At 44.3% G+C, this 21,340-nt stretch overlaps 4 protein-coding genes across 13 annotated transcripts in view; 3 read left to right on the forward strand and 1 right to left on the reverse strand.

The window, feature by feature from the left end:
* The window catches only part of nav1b (neuron navigator 1b), a 54,628-nt gene extending 50,456 nt beyond the window's left edge, over nt 1-4,172 (reverse strand). For 5 of the 7 annotated variants that reach the window (XR_013453308.1, XM_078092877.1, XM_078092875.1 and 2 more), the window contains exon 1: nt 1,578-1,719. The gene's annotated coding sequence lies outside the window, so the exon portion shown is untranslated. Of the gene's footprint in view, nt 1-1,577; nt 1,720-3,900 lie in introns of those variants that run through there. The other 2 variants (XM_078092873.1, XM_078092872.1) reach the window with 1 other exon arrangement.
* A 1,843-nt stretch (nt 4,173-6,015) lies between these two features.
* On the forward strand, nt 6,016-9,586 carry csrp1b (cysteine and glycine-rich protein 1b). 2 transcript variants are annotated; one of them, XM_040202982.2, is made up of 6 exons: nt 6,016-6,146; nt 6,971-7,080; nt 7,459-7,627; nt 7,729-7,864; nt 7,954-8,047; nt 8,549-9,586. In XM_040202982.2, the coding sequence occupies exons 2-6, from the start codon at nt 6,972-6,974 to the stop codon at nt 8,623-8,625; spliced, it is 585 nt and encodes a 194-aa protein (XP_040058916.1). In that variant the 5' UTR covers nt 6,016-6,146; nt 6,971; the 3' UTR covers nt 8,626-9,586. The 2 variants fall into 2 exon arrangements, with proteins under 2 accessions (XP_040058916.1, XP_040058915.1); XM_040202981.2 differs by having other exon boundaries at nt 6,023-6,146; nt 6,964-7,080.
* A 2,670-nt stretch (nt 9,587-12,256) lies between these two features.
* Nucleotides 12,257-13,731, forward strand: LOC120834744 (troponin I, slow skeletal muscle). Its single transcript, XM_040202983.2, has 5 exons — nt 12,257-12,319; nt 12,385-12,516; nt 12,639-12,728; nt 12,875-13,051; nt 13,390-13,731. Exons 1-5 carry the CDS (start codon nt 12,311-12,313, stop codon nt 13,492-13,494), a joined length of 513 nt encoding a protein of 170 aa, XP_040058917.2. The 5' UTR covers nt 12,257-12,310; the 3' UTR covers nt 13,495-13,731.
* Nucleotides 13,732-15,710: 1,979 nt separating this feature from the next.
* LOC120834742 (troponin T, cardiac muscle isoforms) lies at nt 15,711-20,929 on the forward strand. Of its 3 annotated transcripts, none has more exons than XM_040202980.2 (13): nt 15,711-16,034; nt 16,173-16,217; nt 16,343-17,788; nt 18,573-18,599; nt 18,726-18,747; nt 18,852-18,915; nt 19,014-19,130; nt 19,209-19,286; nt 19,397-19,498; nt 19,591-19,700; nt 19,781-19,871; nt 20,005-20,045; nt 20,528-20,929. In XM_040202980.2, the coding sequence occupies exons 3-13, from the start codon at nt 17,677-17,679 to the stop codon at nt 20,565-20,567; spliced, it is 804 nt and encodes a 267-aa protein (XP_040058914.2). In that variant the 5' UTR covers nt 15,711-16,034; nt 16,173-16,217; nt 16,343-17,676; the 3' UTR covers nt 20,568-20,929. The 3 variants fall into 3 exon arrangements, with proteins under 3 accessions (XP_040058914.2, XP_077949036.1, XP_077949035.1); XM_078092910.1 differs by having other exon boundaries at nt 19,594-19,700; XM_078092909.1 differs by having other exon boundaries at nt 18,576-18,599.
* The last annotated feature ends 411 nt before the right edge of the window (nt 20,930-21,340 follow it).

The raw sequence follows: 21,340 nt of genomic DNA on the forward strand, positions 1-21,340 counted from the left end.
AACCATAATAATCATTTTGATACGTGTAATTTAAAATCAGCGTTTGATTTACGGCGCAGTCGTGCGACGTGACCACAAAGCTCTTAGTGGTACTTCTCTCATGAGAAGGAGTCAACAAAGCATCTGTTTCATGTATGCAGAGCTTCTGAAAGTGTCTTGGAAATGAAAGGGGAGCACATGATGCCCTCGGTAGCATTTGGACACCACCGTGATAGTGTTTGTTTTACCCCAAGACACTATTTCTGTGTTGTCTACATCGTCATCCAGAGTGACACTGAAGTAAGTAAAGTTCAAAAGGGCAGCAAGTTGCACACAAAACAGATCCTCTATAATGGGAATGACATCACCCGCCATTAGTGGTATGCCCATAGCCATGCGTGCACTCCCTATCTAGAATTGAATTACGTTATGGTCTGGATTTCTTTTAGAATTTATGAGGGCGGGGTATTGAACTAAATACTTTAAAGCACCAACCACAGTGAAGTGTTATGGACGGTCAAGTACCCGTTGTAGAATTTGAATGCATTTGAATTGATTTCTTTACATTCTATACACATACAAATGTACTGATAAATATCTGCTAGACGGACGGGAATATTTTGACGGATATTTATGGTTCCCAGAAGGTTATCGAGCGCAGGGATCCTCTGAAATTCCCTCTCAAGTTGATTTTTCGACCATTTGCTGGCAGCGGAACAAGTAAACATTATTCAAATATATAGTTTATATGTTAGCAAACAGCTGCTGCTGATTTAGCATCAGAATTGTTCATTTGGAGTTGCATTTCTGGTCACCCAATGAAATTTAATCCAAATTCTTTTTGTTCTGTTTTGGTCGCCACCATGGGAACACAAATTGCAATGATATAAACTGTTAATACAAAATAGTGCTTAGAGCAGGAAGCTTTAACGTATATATCTTCTGCCAGATTAGGGTTAAAAAATGTATTATTTTGATGAATATCTGCAAAAGCAGGTATTTTATTGAAAAATCAAACGGCACATTTTTTAAAACACTCCAGTCTTTGATGACTCAGCAACACATGTATGATCCCCGTATCTCGCTATAGGAGATAAGTAGTGTGAATAATGAGCCGAAAGCAGTGGTAGCCCCGAGCACACACACACACACACACACACACTGGTATGATTCAGCAGTACATCCCAGACAATTACTGGGCACATGACTCCCACTCCCAGTCACCGGCAGGGACCATCAAAGTCGAGCGCGGGACAAAGTCTTTGCAGGATTCAGTTCAGCAGCCATAAACGGAGTCCTGCTTCCCTCTGGCCTCTCTGTGTCGGACTGCAGTCACACATATGATGCAATATATCCCAGTCAACCCCAGGATATAATCTTTTTAAAGGTCTTTCACAACAGTATAATGCAATTTGTGGGATACTCGCCTGTCTGATTTTTTTTGGCCGATAAGGTCATCAGAGGGAATGGAAAGGTCAGATCAATAAAAATGATTTCAAGTCCATTTAATTAGAAGTGTAACGGCGCAGCTGCATGCTGCTCATCAGTCAACCATAGAATAACACATTCTCACTATTCAACCAGGAATTCAAACTTACCTAAAATGTGGTTGATAGAAACTTAGTATTCACAAGTGCAATGGAAGCTGAGTGAGGAGCGGGGCTTCCATCAGTCCGTCCCTCCCACGTTCCCACTCTGCAGAGTACGGAGAGCTGCTCCGTGCGTTACGCTGCTTGACAGAACAGCAGCTCAAACAGCGTGCGGCGCCGCAGCATCCCAGCCTCCGTCCGACGCCTGGATCAAAGTGGGACTGCTCCCTCACTGCTTGCATAACAATGCTCCCGACAGACCCCGTGCTGCAGTTGGTGCCTGTGGATCGGAATACTCAGCCGACTCTCTCTCTCTCTCTCTCTCGCTCCCTCTCCCATGGTCTCTCTCCCTCTCTCTCTTTGACTTGCAAATGGAACCTGGCACTGTTCCACTGCCAAGTTGCTCCGAGCTAAGACACACACCTGGTGAAACACCCATAAAACGACATCATCTCTCTCGCTCTCCCGCTGTGACGGAGGGGGGCGGATTGCGTATGCACCGTTTCCGCTTGGTGCTCAGTGTCCTGAGTCACAGCCAGGCCCAGTGAACCAGACCTGATTTGAATTGTCACTGCACGTTTGTAGTTGGCTGCCTGCAGGGGCGCAGGCTCCCCTCGGTGGGAATCTGGGCCAAAAGAAGCCGAATCAGAGGTGTCAGCCCGGGAAAAAAAAAGAACGACTGGATGGAGATGTTGTGACAGCGTGGGCAGACACACGCTTTTCCCCTCTTATAATCTCTGAGGTGGATATTAACAACTGTGAAGAAGACAACCCCTCCTCCCGTGTGTTATGAAGAAAATTACTCGCAATCGCACTACAAGGTGAGAATTTGGGGAGGCCAAGGACATGTGACCGTTGTCTTAGAGTGCGCAGAGAGCAGTGAAACAACGTGCACGCTGGTGTGAGGATACATGGCTACGTGTGTGGATCTGATGCCGGGTCACGCTATATTCCCCTTTTGCAAATTCAAGCAAATTGCCTCGGCTTGCGGTTAAATCGCTCTGCAGGAGCTCATGTTGTGAGATTAAAGACTGGAGGCAGTTTGGAAATTAGAGCCCGTGTTGAGTCACAGACAGCCGATAAGTGAGGATTACAGTCAAAGATGTGCATTGGCTGGACGCAGAAATACTCTGAAATGTGCAGTTAATCTGCAAACACACACACACACTGCAAACTATCTGTCTGACCTTGAAGAATACACATTCCTTTCTGCATTATTACATCTCTCGCACATAATTGCAGCTTAATTAAAAGGTGGCGAGATGAAGAATGAGTGGGTTCACACGCAGGTACAAGCGGCCCGAGTGAGCCGACTGCACCCTCACTGCCTATTAACAGTGCGCTTCACCCTCCAATGCGCTCTGCGCGTTCTGCTTCAGTAGATAAACCTCATCACCCTTCAGCGCGGCCTTCAGCGAGAAGAGCACGCCAGAGAGACAGCCGCGAAGGGAAAAATAAATCAGGGTGTGTCTGTGCATCACTCAAACATAATCTCTCCCCGTACGGGACCTCTACCGACTAATTCAGGAAACTGCATCTCTTCGCCTCTGGCTGCAAGTGGAAGCGTGCAGCGGAGCAGAGAGAGAGCACATTAAAACATCGACAACTGCTGCTTGTTGGATCTCGCTGTGCCATTAAGACAATTACCCCCCCCCTCCCCTCCCCCCCAGCCCCCCTCCTGAAATGCATCCAGTGATGTTTATTGGATGAACGGATAATGGGATGTGAAATATTACAAATATGTTTGTGTTGCTTTGATGTTCCCATGCAGCTTGGACTGTAGAATCAACGTTAGCTTTACTGATAATTTAATTAGGTTGTTGACCAAATAATCCAACATTCACATATTAATACAAAATTATATTTCTTTGGTTAATTTTTACTGTTGATACATTTCTTAATTCATTGATTGGTCCATAAAAGGTCAGAAAAAAGTTTTCTCAAAGCCCGAGTTCAATATCTTGTTTTTATTAGGCGTGAGTCTGAAGACTGAGATTAAATGGTTTCATGTCAAAGGTCATTATATTAAGCAAATATTATTTGCCTTTTTACTGGAATGATAAGTGCTGATCTCCTGTAGATCCATTAATTAACTAATCGTTGCAGCTCCACATTAAAGTTAAACCCCCAACAATTACATGGACTTAAACATTGCAAAATGAAGCTCCGTTAGATTATTCTGGAATAATAAAACAGAGAGAGAGAGAGAGCATAAGCCAAAGCAGAACGCATCAGCCGCAGTGGCTTTAACACTAAGCGCCGGCATGCAAACAGCCAAATACACCAACGTGGTGACGGCTGGTTGCTCTTCAAACACATGAAGTCAACTCACCTCCTCCAGCTCTTCCTCCTCACCGTAGAACCTGGCAAAGCTTCTGTGAAAAAAAACGCTGCCAAAGGGGAGATCATTTGCACGGGAGGAGTCCTGGCTTCCACTCAGGTCAAATGCAAAGAAAAAAAAAGAAAAAAGACAGGGCTGAATTCCTGTATGAGACTCCAACAAGCAATCAGCACTCCTCTGTAGCCTGAAGGATGGTTCAAAGCCTCGTCCCTGCCTCTTATCCTCTCCTCCTCCTCCGCCCCTTCCTCTGGATTAACTCCACTGAGTCTCTGTCACTCCTCTCCTCTCTTCTCCCTCCCTGTCATGAGCATAATCACATGTGCACATGCACAACAACGGCGGACGTCCACAGAGCAGAAACAGAGGGCTGGTGTCGGCCAATCTATAAATAGGCTTCTTGAGTTCATCATTGTCTGTTCGTGTGATGTTGAGGAGCCTGCAGGGCTCGGCGAGAGGGAGGGAGGGAGGGAGGGAGGGCGGGCGGGCGGACCGAGCGGCATCACTCTCTTCTGGCTCTTACTTCTTTCCTCGTATCGACCTTGGGTCTCCTTATCAGTTTCACCTTTCCACGGCGCGCTCTTCTGTAGGAGACATCTGAGCCCAGCCGCAAGCGCCCGTACATCCGATTATTTATTTTTTTTTACCTTCTTAACTTCTTAGTTACGGTAACCAGGCAGCCAGCCACCCCTCACAACGCAGAGGTCACATGTGGGATGTGATCTAGTAAAGCGCGAGTGACAGTGAACCCCCCCCCCCCCCCCCCCCCTAACCCCTCCACCCGCTCGCCCAATTGTTGAATGTCACGGCGGAGGAGGCGACCAGTAAAATGCCAACGCTGCTCTCCGTGCAGAAGCTGTTGCCACTGTGTCACGCACCGGCAAAAGCAACGAATTAATAATATCGCAGTGACTGAATTACACCACATTCAGTGGAATGAAATTGAAATGAAATAATTGAACTTCCAACATTGAAAGCCTCACCAGTCCATGCAAGCAAAAAGTTAACACAAAGAAATCCCACTGCTAATTTCTTATTATACAAATGGTCATTCACTTTGGATGAGATGTCAGAAACACGTTAAACGCGTGTCAGGTTAACATTACTAGCGATGCAGACGTGTGATTGCCCCGTTGACGCCAACACATGCACTGCGTGATCCAGTGAGCTCTCAGCACGGCCCTTGTAAGGCCTTTCTCCTCAAAGTGGACACAATAACGAGGACGTCCGCTCTCGATGTCACGGCGAAAAGCTCTCCGTTTTATTAGCGGCTGTCGGAGACACCGAAGTGAATCAGAAGGGAGCACACTGGTCCAACAAACGATGTTCACACCCCCCTGCAGACAAGTCGTGAGAAAATGTCAGATGTGGTTAAGAGCAAGAATCTCAAACAGATATCGTTGTTATTATGAAATAAAAGGTTACTTCCCCTCTGGCTGATCAGAACAAGGCTCCATGTTTGTGGCACATACTCCATTAAAGCCGTGTCAGTTTTCAACAAGGTCCATATTTGGACAAGATTTGAAATGTAGGAACTGCAAGTCTTTTCCTCCCTCAGGTTCCACCAATGTTAAGAAAATACAGCCGTACAACGACACCCAAACTGAGCTACAAAGCAACAAAGTGGTTTTTGGTCTTAAACAACGGAATGCTCTTGACTCGCCAAATCAGTCATCTGCCCTCAATGCCGCCAGTCATGCGTCTCACTCGTTAGATACCAGACAGATGAATGAATGAATGATGTCACAGTTGGATGAGACTTCACTTTGGGTTCATTCCTAAACAGCTTTCACAGAGCGGTTTGATTTCAAAGAGAAATAAAAGTGAGCGGGGAGCTCCGAGGTGTGGTCGAACAGCAGCAATACAAGGTTTCCCTTTTGATGGTTGGTCAGTACGTGGCTATAAAGTCCCTAATAACAACATTTATGAACTGTGCAATGCATTGTTGTTTCTAAAACAAACCGAGTGTGACAGGCTGAGCTTTCAGTGCAAAATAAGAACAATATTCAATTTAGGTCCCCAACAGATTCCCAACATCGCCATCAATGAATACTTTCTCCAGCGTCTCCTCCCTTCATGTCCCTCTCCCCCCACTCCCTCTCTGTGTCACGCTCCTCCCTCGGTTCAGACTGGCGTCCTCTCAGCCTCCCACTGCCTCTCCTCCTCCGACCAGTGTCTCTCCCCAACTCACTCTTTCCCTGAAGCACAGAGGGATCATCAACCTGTCACCTCGCTCACAGGTAGGTTCGTTTTACTCATGACAATACAGAAAAAAACTTTGTTTGTATCTAGACATGTAAACGAATGTAATGTTAGTGTGTGACGATTTTTTACTAGGGATCATATTGGTTAAATCAATGGAACATGAGCAGCAGAGAAATAAGAGAACTTTCACATAAGAGAAAGTTACATTTTATTTAAATCCCTATAAAACGACTGTAAAATATCCTCCAGTCGTCTTTGATAAAAACGGTTTCTAAAATCAGGAAAGGCCTCAGATGAGATACAACCTTAAAAAGGGGCCGTGGCACAAAAAGCTCCGTGGTGATCCTGTCGTCGTACCTGGAGGCTGCACGGAAATTATCCCCGAACTGGGTTTTTTATTTATTATTTTCTAAAGGGTCACATGAGTGTAGAACATCTGTATGGTAGCGTGTCGGGTTGTCTGACGGCACGACCGTTAACATGCTTGATTCATCCAGAGCAATCTGGGCGATTGGGGACTTTTACCGAGGGATGACGACCCTCGTCACGTGCAGTCGTGGCCATAAAAATACTTAAGAAATTCTGGCTCGACACTGCTGATAATACAGCACCGTGCTATCTGAGCAGCGCCGCAGCTAAAATTTGCATTTTACAATCGTGGATGAACGTCCCTTCAGTCCTCTGAAGGAAACGAACAAGCCGCATGCGGCAAACTGCAGCCTCTCCTTTTATAGGTATTGTTGCATGTAGCCTCAGTGGTTGCACACTGATCTCACCACTGAACTCCAGAGAACAGGCGTTGTGTATACAGTGAATGAAAAAATGAACTCAGCTGACTCTGACCCTGCAAAGCTCGCAGGATGCCTTTCGGCGGAGGAAACAAGTGCGGCTGCTGCCAGAAAACCGTCTACTTTGCCGAGGAAGTGCAGTGCGAGGGGAAGAGCTGGCACAAGTCCTGCTTTCTGTGCAGTAAGTATCACAGCTCTCAGGTAATCTGCTTTCCGACTCCGGAATCACTGGAAGTGCCGGGGCTGGAATGCAGAGCATTCGGCACCAGGGTGGGAAAGTGAGCATCTGCAGCGTTTGGCTGAGACGTCTCAGTCCTTATTTGGACCCAGTTGAGACATGTGACAAAGGTTTGGTCTTCCTTATTTGGCTGAGGAAGGTGCTTATACTCCTCCTCTCGGGGGGTTTTATCCCAACCAGCTGCACAATGTGGGCTTCTTTAAGATGTCACGCATATTTTGAGGAGACGTCACAGCTAAACGTCTGTGGTAGTGATGCTCGTGAGAGTAAAGAAAGAATTGGCTTTAAATTTCTAATTTTTTTTTTTTTTCTTGTTGTAAGTGGTCTGTAAGAAGAACTTAGACAGCACCACAGTGGCTGTCCACGTGGACGAGATCTACTGCAAGTCGTGCTATGGCAAGAAATACGGGCCTAAAGGTTACGGCTTCGGGGGCGGAGCCGGCACCCTGAGTATGGACACGGGGGAGGGACTTGGGATCAAGCCTGAAGTGTGAGAGAAGCATCGCGTCCTCCTCCTCCTCCTTTGTGACCCCGTTGAGATCAGCTTAAAGCCAAACACTGCACATTCTTTTGTTTTTCATCACTACGCAGGCAAGCTCCTCATCGGCCCACGAACAACCCCAACCCCAACGCCTCGAAGTTCACCCAGAAACCAGGAGGCCCGGACGTGTGTCCTCGATGCGGGAGAACAGTGTACGCGGCCGAGAAGGTCGTCGGAGGAGGCAACGTAAGAAGGATCCACGTTTGCCGTGATCAAGGTTTTGAGCTGGTGTCCTTTTCTTTTCATACTGGCTGAACTCTCTGCTCTCTCATCAGTCCTGGCACAAAGGCTGCTTTCGCTGCGCCAAGTGTGGCAAAGGACTCGAGTCCACGACGCTGGCCGACAGAGACGGGGAGATCTTCTGCAAAGGTCTGTGTGGCAGAGAATCTAATCCACTTTGTCTCGTTCCATCTTTAGGATAGGAAGATTTGTGGATTTTCTTATTTCCTGTGTGACAGTAAGAACCCGATGTCACCTTCAGCTTCAGGAAACAGAAAAGGACTTTATAGACCAAACTATATACTATTGGGGATCATGTGATAATGTTTCAGGACCTTCAGAAATATGTTGCTTGCATATTTCAGATCAAAAATTGTCATCACTGGTGAGAAATTGTTTCTGAAGGTTCTTTGTAAAAGAAGGAAACAATTGCATGAATAAAACAATACTGCATTAGAGAGCATGCAGATGTTTTATAAGAGACGTCACATCTGGATGACCTCCAACCTGCAGCACAGAAGATGTTGCTTCAGATGACCCACAACAAGATGCAGCACCTCTTGACCTTTTGCCAAAGAGTGAATCTTCATTCACGTCTCATCGTGGCTTGTGTAAACCAGATGTTTTCAGCCTTTGTCATTTCCTCCGCAGGCTGCTACGCGAAGAACTTCGGTCCCAAAGGGTTCGGCTTCGGTCAGGGTGCCGGAGCTCTGGCTCATTCGCAGTGAAGCTCGAGGCCTCGAACCCAGCGAGGACTCGCATCATCGCTCTGACGCCGCCGTCGATATCCAGCGCATTTTAATCCGCCCGTTTAACCCCAGCTGAAGGCAAAGAGGAATGAAAGAGGCACACAACTCACAGCTTGTTCTTCACCCAGCAGATTTTGCTTCGTATGTTACATTTGATTCTGGATTATGACGTTGCTCATCATGACAAGTATTTCAAACTAAAGTCTAACTGTGTGTTCGGATGTGCTCAAGAAGAAAAAATGCTCCCTGGCTGCAAAAAAAAAGAGACACTTCCACTTTAGTAACATTAAGTTTGGCCAATGTTGAGTTTGATTAATAACGTCCATATCGGTCAGTTGCAGTCGAGATAAAGCTTTCCCCGCCGTCTTCAGAGGCGCTTATTTCCTGAGACATAAAACAAACCAACAAACAATGGACGTTTTTCTAACAGCCCCCGTGATGCTGCTCTGGCCCGCTCTACACCGACGCCATTGTTCTGTTCACCGTCCTGGTGCTATGACATCATGGCGGCGCCGGGCGTGCTTGTTATTTGTTTTCCAATTGGCATTAAAAAATAGAGAGCAAAAGCCCAGCGGTTGTTTGGGGGAACAAACGGAGTGGCGGCGCTCGGGCCCCGAGGGGCCCCGCAGCTGTCTGTCCGTCAGTGTGAGTCGGGTCCAGTTCAAACCCACGACTTCCGAAACCTGTTTACATTCACAACGAGTTTCTTTGACTTGCATTGAGCCCCTCGCCCAGCAGAGGGCCCTCCTGACTCCCAGCAGAATACATGGGCCCTATAATAATGTCTATTTTGTTCTTTAATGAACCGGAAATATTTCTACACTTCTACATTTCTACAATAAACTCCACTTTCACCGGCTGTGTGATGAACGCACTATTGCATCATTAATCATAAAAAAATTATACAGGCCGACAATAAAGATATTATTTGAAAAGGGTTTTCTGCATGATGAGTGCTTTTGATACACTATATTTTGATACTAATACTTTTAATTTTTACATTTCACAAAGGACATTTACAAGACTAAAAACCACTTACTATAAAAGTGCTATTTTGTCCTTTAGGCATCGGAATGTATGAGTCAGTTTTCCAGAGACTGTCCAGCAAATAGACGCAGCACTTAGTTAATCCTGCTGCCAAATACACAGAGGAATTATAATCATCTTCCACGATGCAACAGCCTGGATCTCAGTGTCATAAATCAAATCAGCATCAGGGACGTTGAGGTCCTGACTCGCCGAGAACAAAAGAACGGCTCTGAGAAATTAATCCGACTTGAATCCTTGATGGGATTGCGCATTATATTATCATTATACAAACATGACAGTGTAATAAATAGCTGGGCTGGTGGCCCAGCAGGTCACAGCTCGCCAGTTATCCCACTGAACTTCTCTGCAAGCAGGAGACAATCCAGCAGCCACACATGTCTCCACATGTGTTAAACAGAGTTCCTATTAGCTCAATGATTTACAGTGTAAACGCAGATACGTTACCTGTTAGAGAACAAACCTTGTGGATGCTACAGAAGAGTTCATGGGCAGTTTTGAGAATGATGACGATTTTGTGATTAACACAGGCCTCCGGCGTCAGCTCAGTTCAAAAGTTATTGAAGGAATATATTTTGGAGGTATATGTTCATCCCTTGAGTAAGAATCTATGCCAATGTGTGGTGAAGCTGTTCTGCCTTAAATAACAGCTAAAACAAAATATTAATCTACAGGGAAGTTGACCTTTCAGCTTTCAAAGGAAACGTGTTGGATGGTGGGTTTAAAAGTGATTAAGAAATAGCACAAAAGGGCTGACGCTAATTGACGGTGTGCTAACGTACTCTGCTAATGTTAGCGCCGCGGGGTGTTTTTGTTGATAAAAAGATATGTTTGAGAAACTTACATCTCCCGTCAACCTCTCCGGGGAACGAGTGTCACTACTACGCAACGTTCAACCCTCAGAATCTCTTCAAAAGCGTCCTGAACAGGAAGAAGAAATGAACGACTGAGCTGGTTAGTTGCACGACCCTGATGGAGCGCGTGTTTAAGCATTTACGTTCTTCACAACAGCAAACTCCAGATAACATACACACAGTACGAGAGCCGGGGCCCCCGATTCAAAGAGTGGCAGCATCACACGGCGCTGCGCTTTGTCTATGTTTAGTTTTGGCCCTTAGCTAAATGTATACTGGAAACTGCATTCCTGCCTTAAAACCTCAGCTTAGCATCGCCTGCAGCTACTATCCTAATCAGCCCTGTCGGGGCCCTGCAGTCTGCGGGGGGGGGGGGCACGTCTCCAACATCACGCCAAGTAGCCAGAGAAAATCTCATATAATCGACCTAAGCAACAAGACAAGCTGTTTGGTTCACGTTTGCTTGAACACATCAGCTGTCGGGTAGGATTTAGGAAACTTGTGTGCGTTAGAGTGTAAAGATCCAGCGTAGAGATTTAAATGGTTTGTACTTGTGTGAGAGGAAAAACTAATGAAGAACTAACTGGCTGCTGATGGGAAAGTTGTGTATCCAAAAGGCTCGCACATAATATAAAGAAGCAGAAAGCATTGATTTATCAACACAACACAAGCATCACACAATGTCGACCTGAGACCACCCACCCCTCTCCTTTGTGTGGGTGTGTGCGTTTCTATTTAAGTCTCCTTTTGATAAAGAGGAGGGCCGAAACGGGGAGCGGGAGATAAATATTCTCGCTGGCTGCCCCCTCCATCTCTTTGCGTCCGTCTGCATCCACAGCATCGACTCACAAAGGTAAGGCTGCCGCGCTCCATCGGGTCCTGTGATGGGGTTTGATCTGACGGAGCGAACATGAGACAACAACTTCGAAAGATCGATTTGACTCTACTCTTCATATTTCCATTCATGCAACACTACACGGGCAAGCAGAGTTAAGACCCATCGGGGTCCCAAGTGGTCCCTACAGCTGAGCACTTGGGTGTTTTATTTTTGTCTTCCAGGGGGAACTGAAATAGTCAAGATGCCTGAGAAAGCGTAAGTGGACTGCGTTTCGTTTTGAATCAGTTTCAGAAAAAAAGATTTATCTATAGAAAGTAGAGCTGGGCTCTGAAATCTTGTTTTGTGGTGTTTATACTTGACAAAAGGAAAACTAATGAGAATAAACTGAATTCATAGCTTCAAGTCAAATTAGAGGAGAAATATGATAAATATTTTGACAACAAGCGTGCACGCAGATGAAGACTAATCCTCAGACTTTCATTATCATTATTAGTATTATATTACCTAAAAGATTTGAAATCATGTGTGTTTATCATTTTTAATAATGTTATTGTGTATCACGATATCTCATTATATGATTTCATCACAAGAAGATTCCTTTAAAAGACGATAAATTATCGTACTGAAATATTGCCCAGCATTTACCGATCCTGAAATATGATTTGATTTAGATTAGATCAATAAAGGTTTTTTACGACATGCAATTAAACTCTAACGCTACATCTCTCTTTCTTTTTGCTTCCTTCAGACCAGAGGTAAGACTTTGCAAGACATTACTCACTAAGGAATTTTATAATTTAACAAATGCACATATTATTATGAGATTCTCCCTGGACTACTAAAATGGTGCAATAAAATATATATATTTTTAAATGTATTTTTTTTTTTGCAGAGAAAATCTAAAATCTCTGCCTCTCGGAAGCTCATGCTGAAGGTGAGTCCTCATTGTGTTTTGCACGGATTGCGTCATCACAATTAATCAAACGGTTGGTATTTCAGAGCTTGCTGCTTGCCAGGGCCAAGGAGGAGCTGGAGCAGGAGATGGAAAAAAAAGAGGAGCAGAAGGCAAATTACCTGGACGAAAAGACTCCGCCCATAGAGATCGCTGGCATGTCCTTAGACGACCTGAAGGTGGAAGATCACAGCGACCGCAGAGCTGTTCATACTTGATAACTGAATCCCTGAAATGATGATCTTTTTATCACTCAAGAGGTGCCAAAATGAACCTCCACCTCCTCTTGTTCTCTTTTAAGGCATTATGCAAAGAGCTGCATGCCAAAATAGACGTGGTGGACGAGGAGCGCTATGACATTCAAGCCAAAGTCTCGCACAACACCAGAGAGGTAGAGCCGGATGGAAAAAATGACAATGAACAGCTTTGATCGTTTCCCCACCGACCACCAAAAGATAAACAGAATTCAGCTGATTCTACAATCACATCTGCAGAAAAAAGGACCTGGATCGACTTCTTCCCTTCTCTTCTCCGCAGATCAAAGACCTGAACATTAAGGTGGTGGACCTGCGGGGGAAGTTCAAGAGACCCAGCCTGAGGAGGGTGAGGGTCTCTGCGGATGCCATCCTGCGCTCCCTCCTGGGTTCCAAACACAAGGTCTCTCTGGATCTGCGAGCTAATCTCAAATCGGTCAAGAAGGAGGACACAGAAAAGGTGGGTTCAGGGAAAGTACAAAAGATGTTTCTTTCAGCCAGAAGACACCAGCCCCGATTTGTTCAATCACACACACGGCGTTCAGCTTGGGCACAGACGTTTCCCATGGGGATGATTTATGTTGCACATTTGCACTTGACGCCTGTGGAAACATTATTCCTTTCTCGGCTCTCCAAAACAAAAGGAAAAGCAGCCGTGCGAGGGTCGAGATATCGTGATTAAATTAACACACAATAAGAGAGCTTGTTGCATGAAGAGTGGAAATGTCATGCGTGCAAATGAGCAGAATGCGTTGAGAGCAAACCGCGAGACGTCTTGTTGTTGCTCTGCTTGTGCAGGAGAAGACGGCGGAGGTGAGCGACTGGAGGAAGAATGTGGAGGCCATGTCGGGCATGGAGGGCCGCAAGAAGATGTTCGACGCAGCAAAAGGAGAAAGACTGTGAACGTCGGTTGTGGGGAGACACAGACGTCAAAGTGCAGAGTCAGCACAAATAATGAGTGCATGAACTCTGATGTTTTTCTGAATATTTGAGAGATTTTGTTGTGTTGATTACATTTTTGAAAACTTTCTATATGTTGGTTTCATTATTACTAAAATAAACTTGCTATAATGCAGCTTGTAAAAATAGAAAAAATACATGTGAAAGAGGAAAAAATAAAATATTTATTTCCAAAATCTATTTATTCCTCTTTATTTTTTTCAAACATATTATCTTGTTCTTTGCTGCAGAAACACAGCTAGCATTCAAAATGTCTGACAAATGTGAAAGCATCTTAAACCACAATCAGCAAAACAACATGCTAAACAGCAACACACAAGGCCTGACAGCAATAAGTTGGGTAATAATTCACCCAACAGCATCAACGTGTCCAAAGGCCGCCAAACCAACAGCTCAACCCATACAAAAGATTAGCAGTATGACTACCACCAATGCAATACGGTGGGCCCTCCACCTGCAATCAGAGCCCGGTGACATGAATCAGTGACAGCTGGAGTCTCCATGAGGACGAAATCTTTCTTCAGGACAGGAAGCTCCCCTCGTGCACATCTGTCCTGCAACAACAGGTCCCCGTTTGAATGGGAATTGATAAGCGGGCAGAATGTTTATATTAAGGGTTGACCAAATGAATAAATTACAACAAAAACCTGCTGCACAAAGTTGTACTAGACATTGGCACTTACTATAATACGACTTGGTGATCATTTTTATCCATTAATCTATATTTTAAAAAACAGTTTAAAACATGATTCCCAGCTCTTTAGATGAAGTCAGCAAAGTGCAAATAGAAAAATAAAAACTCACGTTTGAGAAGTTGAAACTGTGTCAATTTGACTAATTGTTTTGGCTTTATAGCATATTTGAGGTAAGTCTGAGGTTTCTGCATTAAGCTACTTCTATACATATTAATCCTTTTGAATCTTTAACGGATTTAAAGAAGCTAACATACAGATAAGTAATAAAGCGCATGTAGATGTTTCTACCACAAGGTGTCAGCATCAGTTCATGATCAGTTCACTGATCAACTGGTTTCAGCAAACTGAATACTTGTATTATTCCTGTCTAACTAAATCCAGAGCTTATTGTAAAGATTATATTCATTAGCAGATCCTGGCGCAGAATGAAGATCCTTCTCGGGACAGCTTTCTTCTCAGAGTATCAGCTCTACGTGCTTTCTGTTTGTTTATGTGACTCACGTTCCACATGGGTGAGGTTTCAAACCCACAAAAAAAAGAAAAAGTTGGATTAAAGGAAAGTGGTTGAGGCCAAATGCTAGATTGACTCTCTACCACTTTTTGGTTTTGTTGCAGCCCTCAATGGATGAAGCGACACCAGCAGTTTACATTCAAACACAAATACCTCTTTCTTTAGGCATTAAAAATATAACATGTGCAGAGCACCATGTCTGCATCAGATATGAATGTGAAAAAATCCCTTCAAGGAGACACTGAAATCTATATTTAAGATATTAAGATCATTAAGATATTTCTTTGTGGTCATTTTAAGTGTCCCCTTTGTTGGCAAGTGCATCTTTAAGGAACATTTTGTGGGCGGAGGCCAAGTGGACCCCTCTTGCTCACATTAATAGTTGCCAAAAAGTGAACAATACAGTCATGTAAGAAAACTAATAGAAGAGCTTTTGAAAAGGAATATTAACTTCAACTTAACACCCAAAGACTTCAAAAAGGCATCAAACCATCGGTGCACAAGCTATAGTTGAGGTGGAGGGGGAACTCCATCCGATCAGTCCCATTTTGGCTCAGCAGAGACATGTGATGAGTCATAATCCCAACGGAGGGGTCTGAACTGAAGACAATGTCAACAGCGAGGGAGTATCAAAAGACTTGGCATGGTCGTAAAGGGTGTTGTTTACGGCACGTTACTGCGTGACAGGGCAGAGATTAAGGGCGAGGTGCAGGAGACGGCGCTGGTAAAAGAAGTACGTTTTATTTTTTACCCGTTCCCATGGCAACCTGCTGTGGGAATAATGCTCATTGACAATTGAGTTCCAGTAAACATCAAGTTTAGGGGGAAATCAACTGTTGCCGTTTGTTGATGCCGTTGAGCGACGCACGTGGCGTTGATCTGCAGCATCCCAATGATTGTCAATCCCCCCCCCACACACACACACACACACACCCTCTCTGTGTATTTGCTGCACACAAGAGGAGGTTTACAAGGATTATTTCTAACCTTCCTCTTGTCTACCTGACTTGAGTTACTGGAACTTTTTGTGGAGAATAATCCTGCGCTGGCCAGCCGTGTAAAAATAGACAATGCAAGTCCACGGAGAATTTCAGTTTTCCCATTCTAGTTAATGCCATCTGCCATCTGTTTGCAGGTATGTGCCCACCCATTGTGGACATGGGTAGCTCGGCGCCATGTGATCCACTACTGGGTTTAAAAGCTTATGGCCCAAAGAGGAGGGCACAGTGTACAGTTCCCCATCGAGTCCAGTCTAAAGAGCAAATCGCACTATCCGGGTGAGTTTATTCCCTCCTCTCCCATGTGTTTTTAGTCAGTTTATCGTGGTTCAATTTAGCGTTATCCTATGACCTCAGGCTGCTGTTGGGGCAGGGCCACTCCTCGGCCTCCTTTGATATTTGGAGTTATTTGTGCAGGTGCTGCAGCCTGAACATGTCTGACACAGAAGACGCCACGGACGAGTGAGTAGACGGATCATTTCCGATAATGACGAAGTGACGCCGGCCCCCGCTGGAATCGATTGTAACACAATATGTTTGGTGTGCTCTTTCTTTTTTTTTTTTCTTGTTCTTTTGCTTCTTTTTAGGGGGAAACGTAAGTCGGTTTCTTGTTTCCAGAAGAGTCTTGGCAGTTGAAGTGTGGTGAATAGGCTGCTGGTTCAGTCGGACCGGTTGGATGCTACACGTCACATCACTACATCACGTGAACATAAAGCATCCATATTGTGTATAAACTGCATGCAGAAATGACCCCGCGCGTGTTTAACACCTGTGAAGTGCATTGCCATAGTTTATATACTGTATTCCTATATATACACACATGGTGATGTACTTTAATACAATCAATATCTAAAAACTGCTTCTAAATCTAAACTTCCAGACGCTGGTTGTTGTTTTTTTGTTACCCACTTTACGCACTCGAGCTTTGCATTTATCGTTGCTTAACACACTGCGCCTGCTAAGCCGCTGGCTTCACAGCCTACTGTATTTTCGGCACGTTGATGCCACTGCAGAAGCAGCTGCTGTCCTTGAGCTCTCCTGCCCGATTGACCTTTGTCCTCCCCGCCAGTCCTCTGTCTATCTGAGGCCGGAGACCGCTTGCTTTGTATAGACATCCCCGTGGATCGGGCTTCCCAATTCAGATCCCCATCAAACCGCTGAAGGGTTTGTGCCTCTATTTATGTCTCCTTTGTGAGGCTGCCTAGAAGCTGCATAGTTATCCCTGAAACGGAGCGCCCCCTGCCCCCCCCCGGACCTTTTATGTGGAGTAGAATCGCTGTTAGAGAGCAATGTAGGTCAGGGTATGTAACAGTGACACAGGCACAATGCCCACTTTCATTTGTTATGCCCATTAGAGGTCTAAACGCAGGTTGGCTTACCGTCTCTGCAGAGGTAAAAGGGTTGAGTTACCTAAACCCAAAAGCCTCAGTGTCCCTTTAGCCCACGGAGGACCGATGAGGAGAGAAAAGTCGACAACAAAAAACACAGAACAGACCACAAACTAAAACTGTGGGAAAGCTGGTGACAATTACTTCCCCGCTCCAGTGAAATCCAGATAGTTCTCTCTTCTAGAGAGTCGCTTAAAGACCTAATGTGCGGCATATTGAGAGTTTAATGGCAGAAATTTAACATAATCTCATTTATTTCTATCATTCTATTGTGTTTGTTTCTCTTTAAAAGAAGCTAAACACCCTACGTTGCCGATATCGGCGCATTTAGGGAAGCCGTCACAATGGTTAATGCCGATCCCAGCTGAAATTGGGCCAGACTATAGCAGGTCTTGATGAAACATCCCAGATTTAAACATAGCGAAAACATTTTAGAATATAAAAACAATTAAAAGATGTGTAGAATTGGTTTACATAAAAAATAGGTAAACGATTTGGAAGGGACTATGGAATCATTTTGAAATCGATGCTGTATGAAACTTTCACATTGTTTGCTTGCTAACTGTACATGCTTGCTTTGCACAGAGGGGGAGGAGGTAGTAGAGGAGGAGGAGGACGAGCAGGAGGAAGAGGAAGGGGTAGAAGGTAGTTTTGCTAATCCTAATATCTGTTTGCATGCCAGCTGTAAATAGAAGGCTACACGCGCAACACGCGGTTGTAAACCATGTTGTCTAATGAGTCTTAGTTTGCTTTTATCCAAATAACATGCTGTCGCTGTCCAAGGAAAACAATCTCTCTCAAAAAAAACATCTGAGAAAAAACACCTCCATGACCTTTCATGACAATTCACACTCTGATGTACCAGGAGAAACCGTTTTAACTAGATAGGGATCATATATAAGTCTTAGAATATAATGTTAAACTATTTCTCTGATGTATCTGTGTATCTGCTGAAAATCCAGTCAGTGTTTCATTTGGCAATTATATAAAACATTTAATACAAAATTGACTAATGGATCTTTGTTAACTGGGTGGAGACCTCATGTAGTTTATCTGTAATGATCATCTAAAGCCGTGTCCCGTAAACACACCAGCATTCCTCTCCGGATAAGATCTTCAGCACAGACAGTTCAACTCATTATTGAAAGCTTCCTTTATACTCTGGCAACGTGTGTCAATCAGCGATTACACTGTACCCATTGCATTCGCCTTTGAAATAAACAAGTTTAAAAAAAAGAAACAAAAAAGATCCTATTAACTTAATTTGAGGTCATACATTCTTTTATTTGTCAGGATGTTGTTGTGTATATAATGTTGGCGGTATTAGATAACAAAGATAAAGATCCCGGCTGTGACCCTTTTCCTCGGGGTCAAAACGCTCTTTTGTGCGTCAAATGTTTGACTTTGCACTGACGCTCTCATCTTTCAGCAGATAATTCTGAGGAAAATGAAGCAGGTATTAAAGATGTGTTTGTGTAGAAAAATGTTCCTGTGGGTCTTTGCACTTTTCTTTTATAATTTGAATACATTGCCTCGTAACCTAAAGATCTTGCTTTGCGTTTTCTTTCATGTGCGTCCTCAGAAGAGGCAAAGCACAGGTCAAAGTAAGCACAGAGTTCATTTGTATTCCTAAAACTTAAATTGAAAACTAAAAATTCTCTGTGTGACACAAAGGAAGGGGAAACAATTTCCATGTTTCTGTCCTCAGGCCTGGTTTCGTGCCGGGCTTGGCACCTCTTAAAATCCCAGATGGAGAGAAAGTGGACTTTGATGTGAGTTCATCTCAGCACCGATCAAGGCTGCACCGACGAGCTGCCTAGTTTTTGGGAGGGCTGACTGATCGCATTTCCACTTCTTGCCACCATTTCAGGACATTCATCGAAAACGTATGGAGAAGGACCTGACCGAGCTCCACACGCTGATCGGCGCTCACTTTGAAAAGCGGAAGAAAGAGGAAGAAGAGCTGATCGGCCTCACGGATCGCATCGTACGCTTTAGCCTCTAATGGAAAATCCCCAGATTGCATCATATTGTTTCACACTTGAATTTATTTTTTCTACTCCAGGAGACCAGGAGGTCAGAGAGAGCAGAGCAGATGAAGATCCGGGCCGAGAGAGAAAAAGAGCGGCAAAACAAATTAAATGTACGAATTAGGAGGACAAATAACAAAACAGGACGGATGGAAACCTTCTACGTGTCTTGTAGTGCATTTTGGATGTCCTACCCCAAACTTTCCATAATGTTCTCCATCAGGAAGAGAGAGCGAGAAGAGAAGAGGAAGACGCCAAGAAGAAAGCAGACGACGATGCGAGGAAGAAGATGATTCTGTCCAACCTGAGTTTCACTGGATACAATGTGAGGAGATTTCCCCTTATCTTTTAAAAGTACCCAATCATTCTGCATATGTGACACGTGCACATGGCTTCATGTGCCCTCTTCCTGAACAGCAGACACAGCCCGGCGGGAAAAAACTAACGGAGCGAGAAAAGAAGAAGAAGATTCTGAATGAGCGACGCAAAGAGCTAGATGTTGATCACATGAAAGAGGACAAACTCAGGTAAAATAAAGATAAAAACATCTCTTTCATTTCATTCCAATACACGCTCGCACGATCAATCGGCCTCTTGTCCGCTTCAGGGAAAAAGCAAAGGAACTGTGGGACTGGCTTCACAAGCTGGAGGCCGAGAAATTTGAACTTCAGGATAAGCAGTCTAAGCAAAAGTATGAGGTGAGGTATCTGAACGCCATGTGTACGTAATGCATCTTCTCAAAAAGTCACATTACTTTTACGGCCCGATATTTGAAAAATGTTTGCATCGGTAAGGTAGATTTCAACACGTTTAAAAACATTATCTCCACAGATCACAGTGCTGAGAAACCGGGTCAGTGATCATCAGAAAGTGTAAGTCACATCAGTGCATCATCGTTTTTCACTGCTTCTAACGCGCAAAACGTAACAAAAGAATAATACCTTCGGCAAAACATGCAGTTCATCTTTTGAGGGAAAACTAAGTACATTTCATTTCATGAAATTATATCAGTGGAAACATTAAAATATTAAACAGAATGATGCATTAACAAACCAAACCATTAAAAAACCATTGATTTCACCTAAAAGGTACAAATGTGTGTGTGTTAACGCTACAGGGATCCAGTACCTGGGTAGCAACAGCAGATAAAGATAGCAGAAACAATTTGGTAGCAAATCCCCTTACAACAGCAGACAGCTGTGATAAGCTCCATGTGCGTGTCTCTGTGGAGCACTGGTTCCCAACCTGGGGGTCGGGACCCCTGAAATGTGCCTTCGCGTCACATCATGTTTCTTTTTTTGTGCCGGCTAATTTAACGCCCCGTTAAATCAGCTGACTTTGACTTTCTTCTCAGACCAAAGGGCAGCAGAAGCAAGCGTGGCCTCAGGAAGTAACGGGTGACCTGAAGGAAACTGCAAACACCTGATACTAACCGCGAAACGATGTTTTTACAAATACTTGAACATGCATGGATGAAACTGCAAATGCTCTTAAATAGGGTGTCTGTGAAACAAAGTTAATCTGCGGGAACGTAGCAGTAGAGTAGAAGTACACCGTGAGTATTTGACAGGGATTTGACAACGTGTAACCCATTAAAATGACTTTACTATCTGAAATGACACCATTATGGTTCTGTCCTACCACCGAATCATTATTAGTACTAAAAGGGAAGTGGAGACAAATTAATTACTTCTTGTGTCTACGAAATTGTGGTTGCAATGAAATAAAACAAAATATTTGTTTAATAAACCGGAAATGTTGGCGTCTGTCTCTTTAGTCTTACTGAAAAAAACCTGCTCCCTGCAGCACCAAAGGTCTGGAAATGAGCAAAAAATCTACCAGTGTAAAAGTGTCACCTATGACCCCAGAACACTCTCTTGGCTCTCGGGTGAATTACCTGGTTTGAAGGAGCAAAGTTCAAATCCTGTAAACAATCGCGCAATGCACCAAGTGCAGCAACAACTGCAGTGTCTGGCTCGAAGAGCTTGTTCGTAAGCCTCAGAAAAAAAACCATACGGGGAGAGTAAACAGAATTTGAAAGATGAGCTGCTAATCTGCCCAGAAGCTTGTCAAACTCTGCAGCCAAAAGCCCCGCAGGGGTGCGACGATACGCACGGTTTCATAAAACTCATTATTCTGCACAAGTGACTATAAGAAACGGTTGAAA

The sequence above is a fragment of the Gasterosteus aculeatus genome, chromosome 17 (assembly GCF_964276395.1).
Source record: "Gasterosteus aculeatus chromosome 17, fGasAcu3.hap1.1, whole genome shotgun sequence".
Classification (NCBI taxonomy): Eukaryota; Metazoa; Chordata; class Actinopteri; order Perciformes; family Gasterosteidae; genus Gasterosteus; species Gasterosteus aculeatus.

Coding starts and splice junctions, on each gene's coding strand:
- csrp1b (XM_040202982.2), top strand. CDS start 6,972: ATGCCTTTCGGCGGAGGAAACAAGTGCGGCTGCTGCCAGAAAACCGTC. Junction 7,865..7,953: donor AGGTCGTCGGAGGAGGCAAC/GTAAGAAGGATC, acceptor CTCTCTCATCAG/TCCTGGCACAAAGGCTGCTT. Junction 8,048..8,548: donor CGGGGAGATCTTCTGCAAAG/GTCTGTGTGGCA, acceptor TTTCCTCCGCAG/GCTGCTACGCGAAGAACTTC.
- LOC120834744 (XM_040202983.2), top strand. Junction 12,517..12,638: donor TGTCCTTAGACGACCTGAAG/GTGGAAGATCAC, acceptor TTCTCTTTTAAG/GCATTATGCAAAGAGCTGCA. Junction 13,052..13,389: donor AGAAGGAGGACACAGAAAAG/GTGGGTTCAGGG, acceptor CTGCTTGTGCAG/GAGAAGACGGCGGAGGTGAG.
- LOC120834742 (XM_040202980.2), top strand. CDS start 17,677: ATGAAACTTTCACATTGTTTGCTTGCTAACTGTACATGCTTGCTTTGC. Junction 19,872..20,004: donor AGTCTAAGCAAAAGTATGAG/GTGAGGTATCTG, acceptor TTATCTCCACAG/ATCACAGTGCTGAGAAACCG. Junction 20,046..20,527: donor GTCAGTGATCATCAGAAAGT/GTAAGTCACATC, acceptor CTTTCTTCTCAG/ACCAAAGGGCAGCAGAAGCA.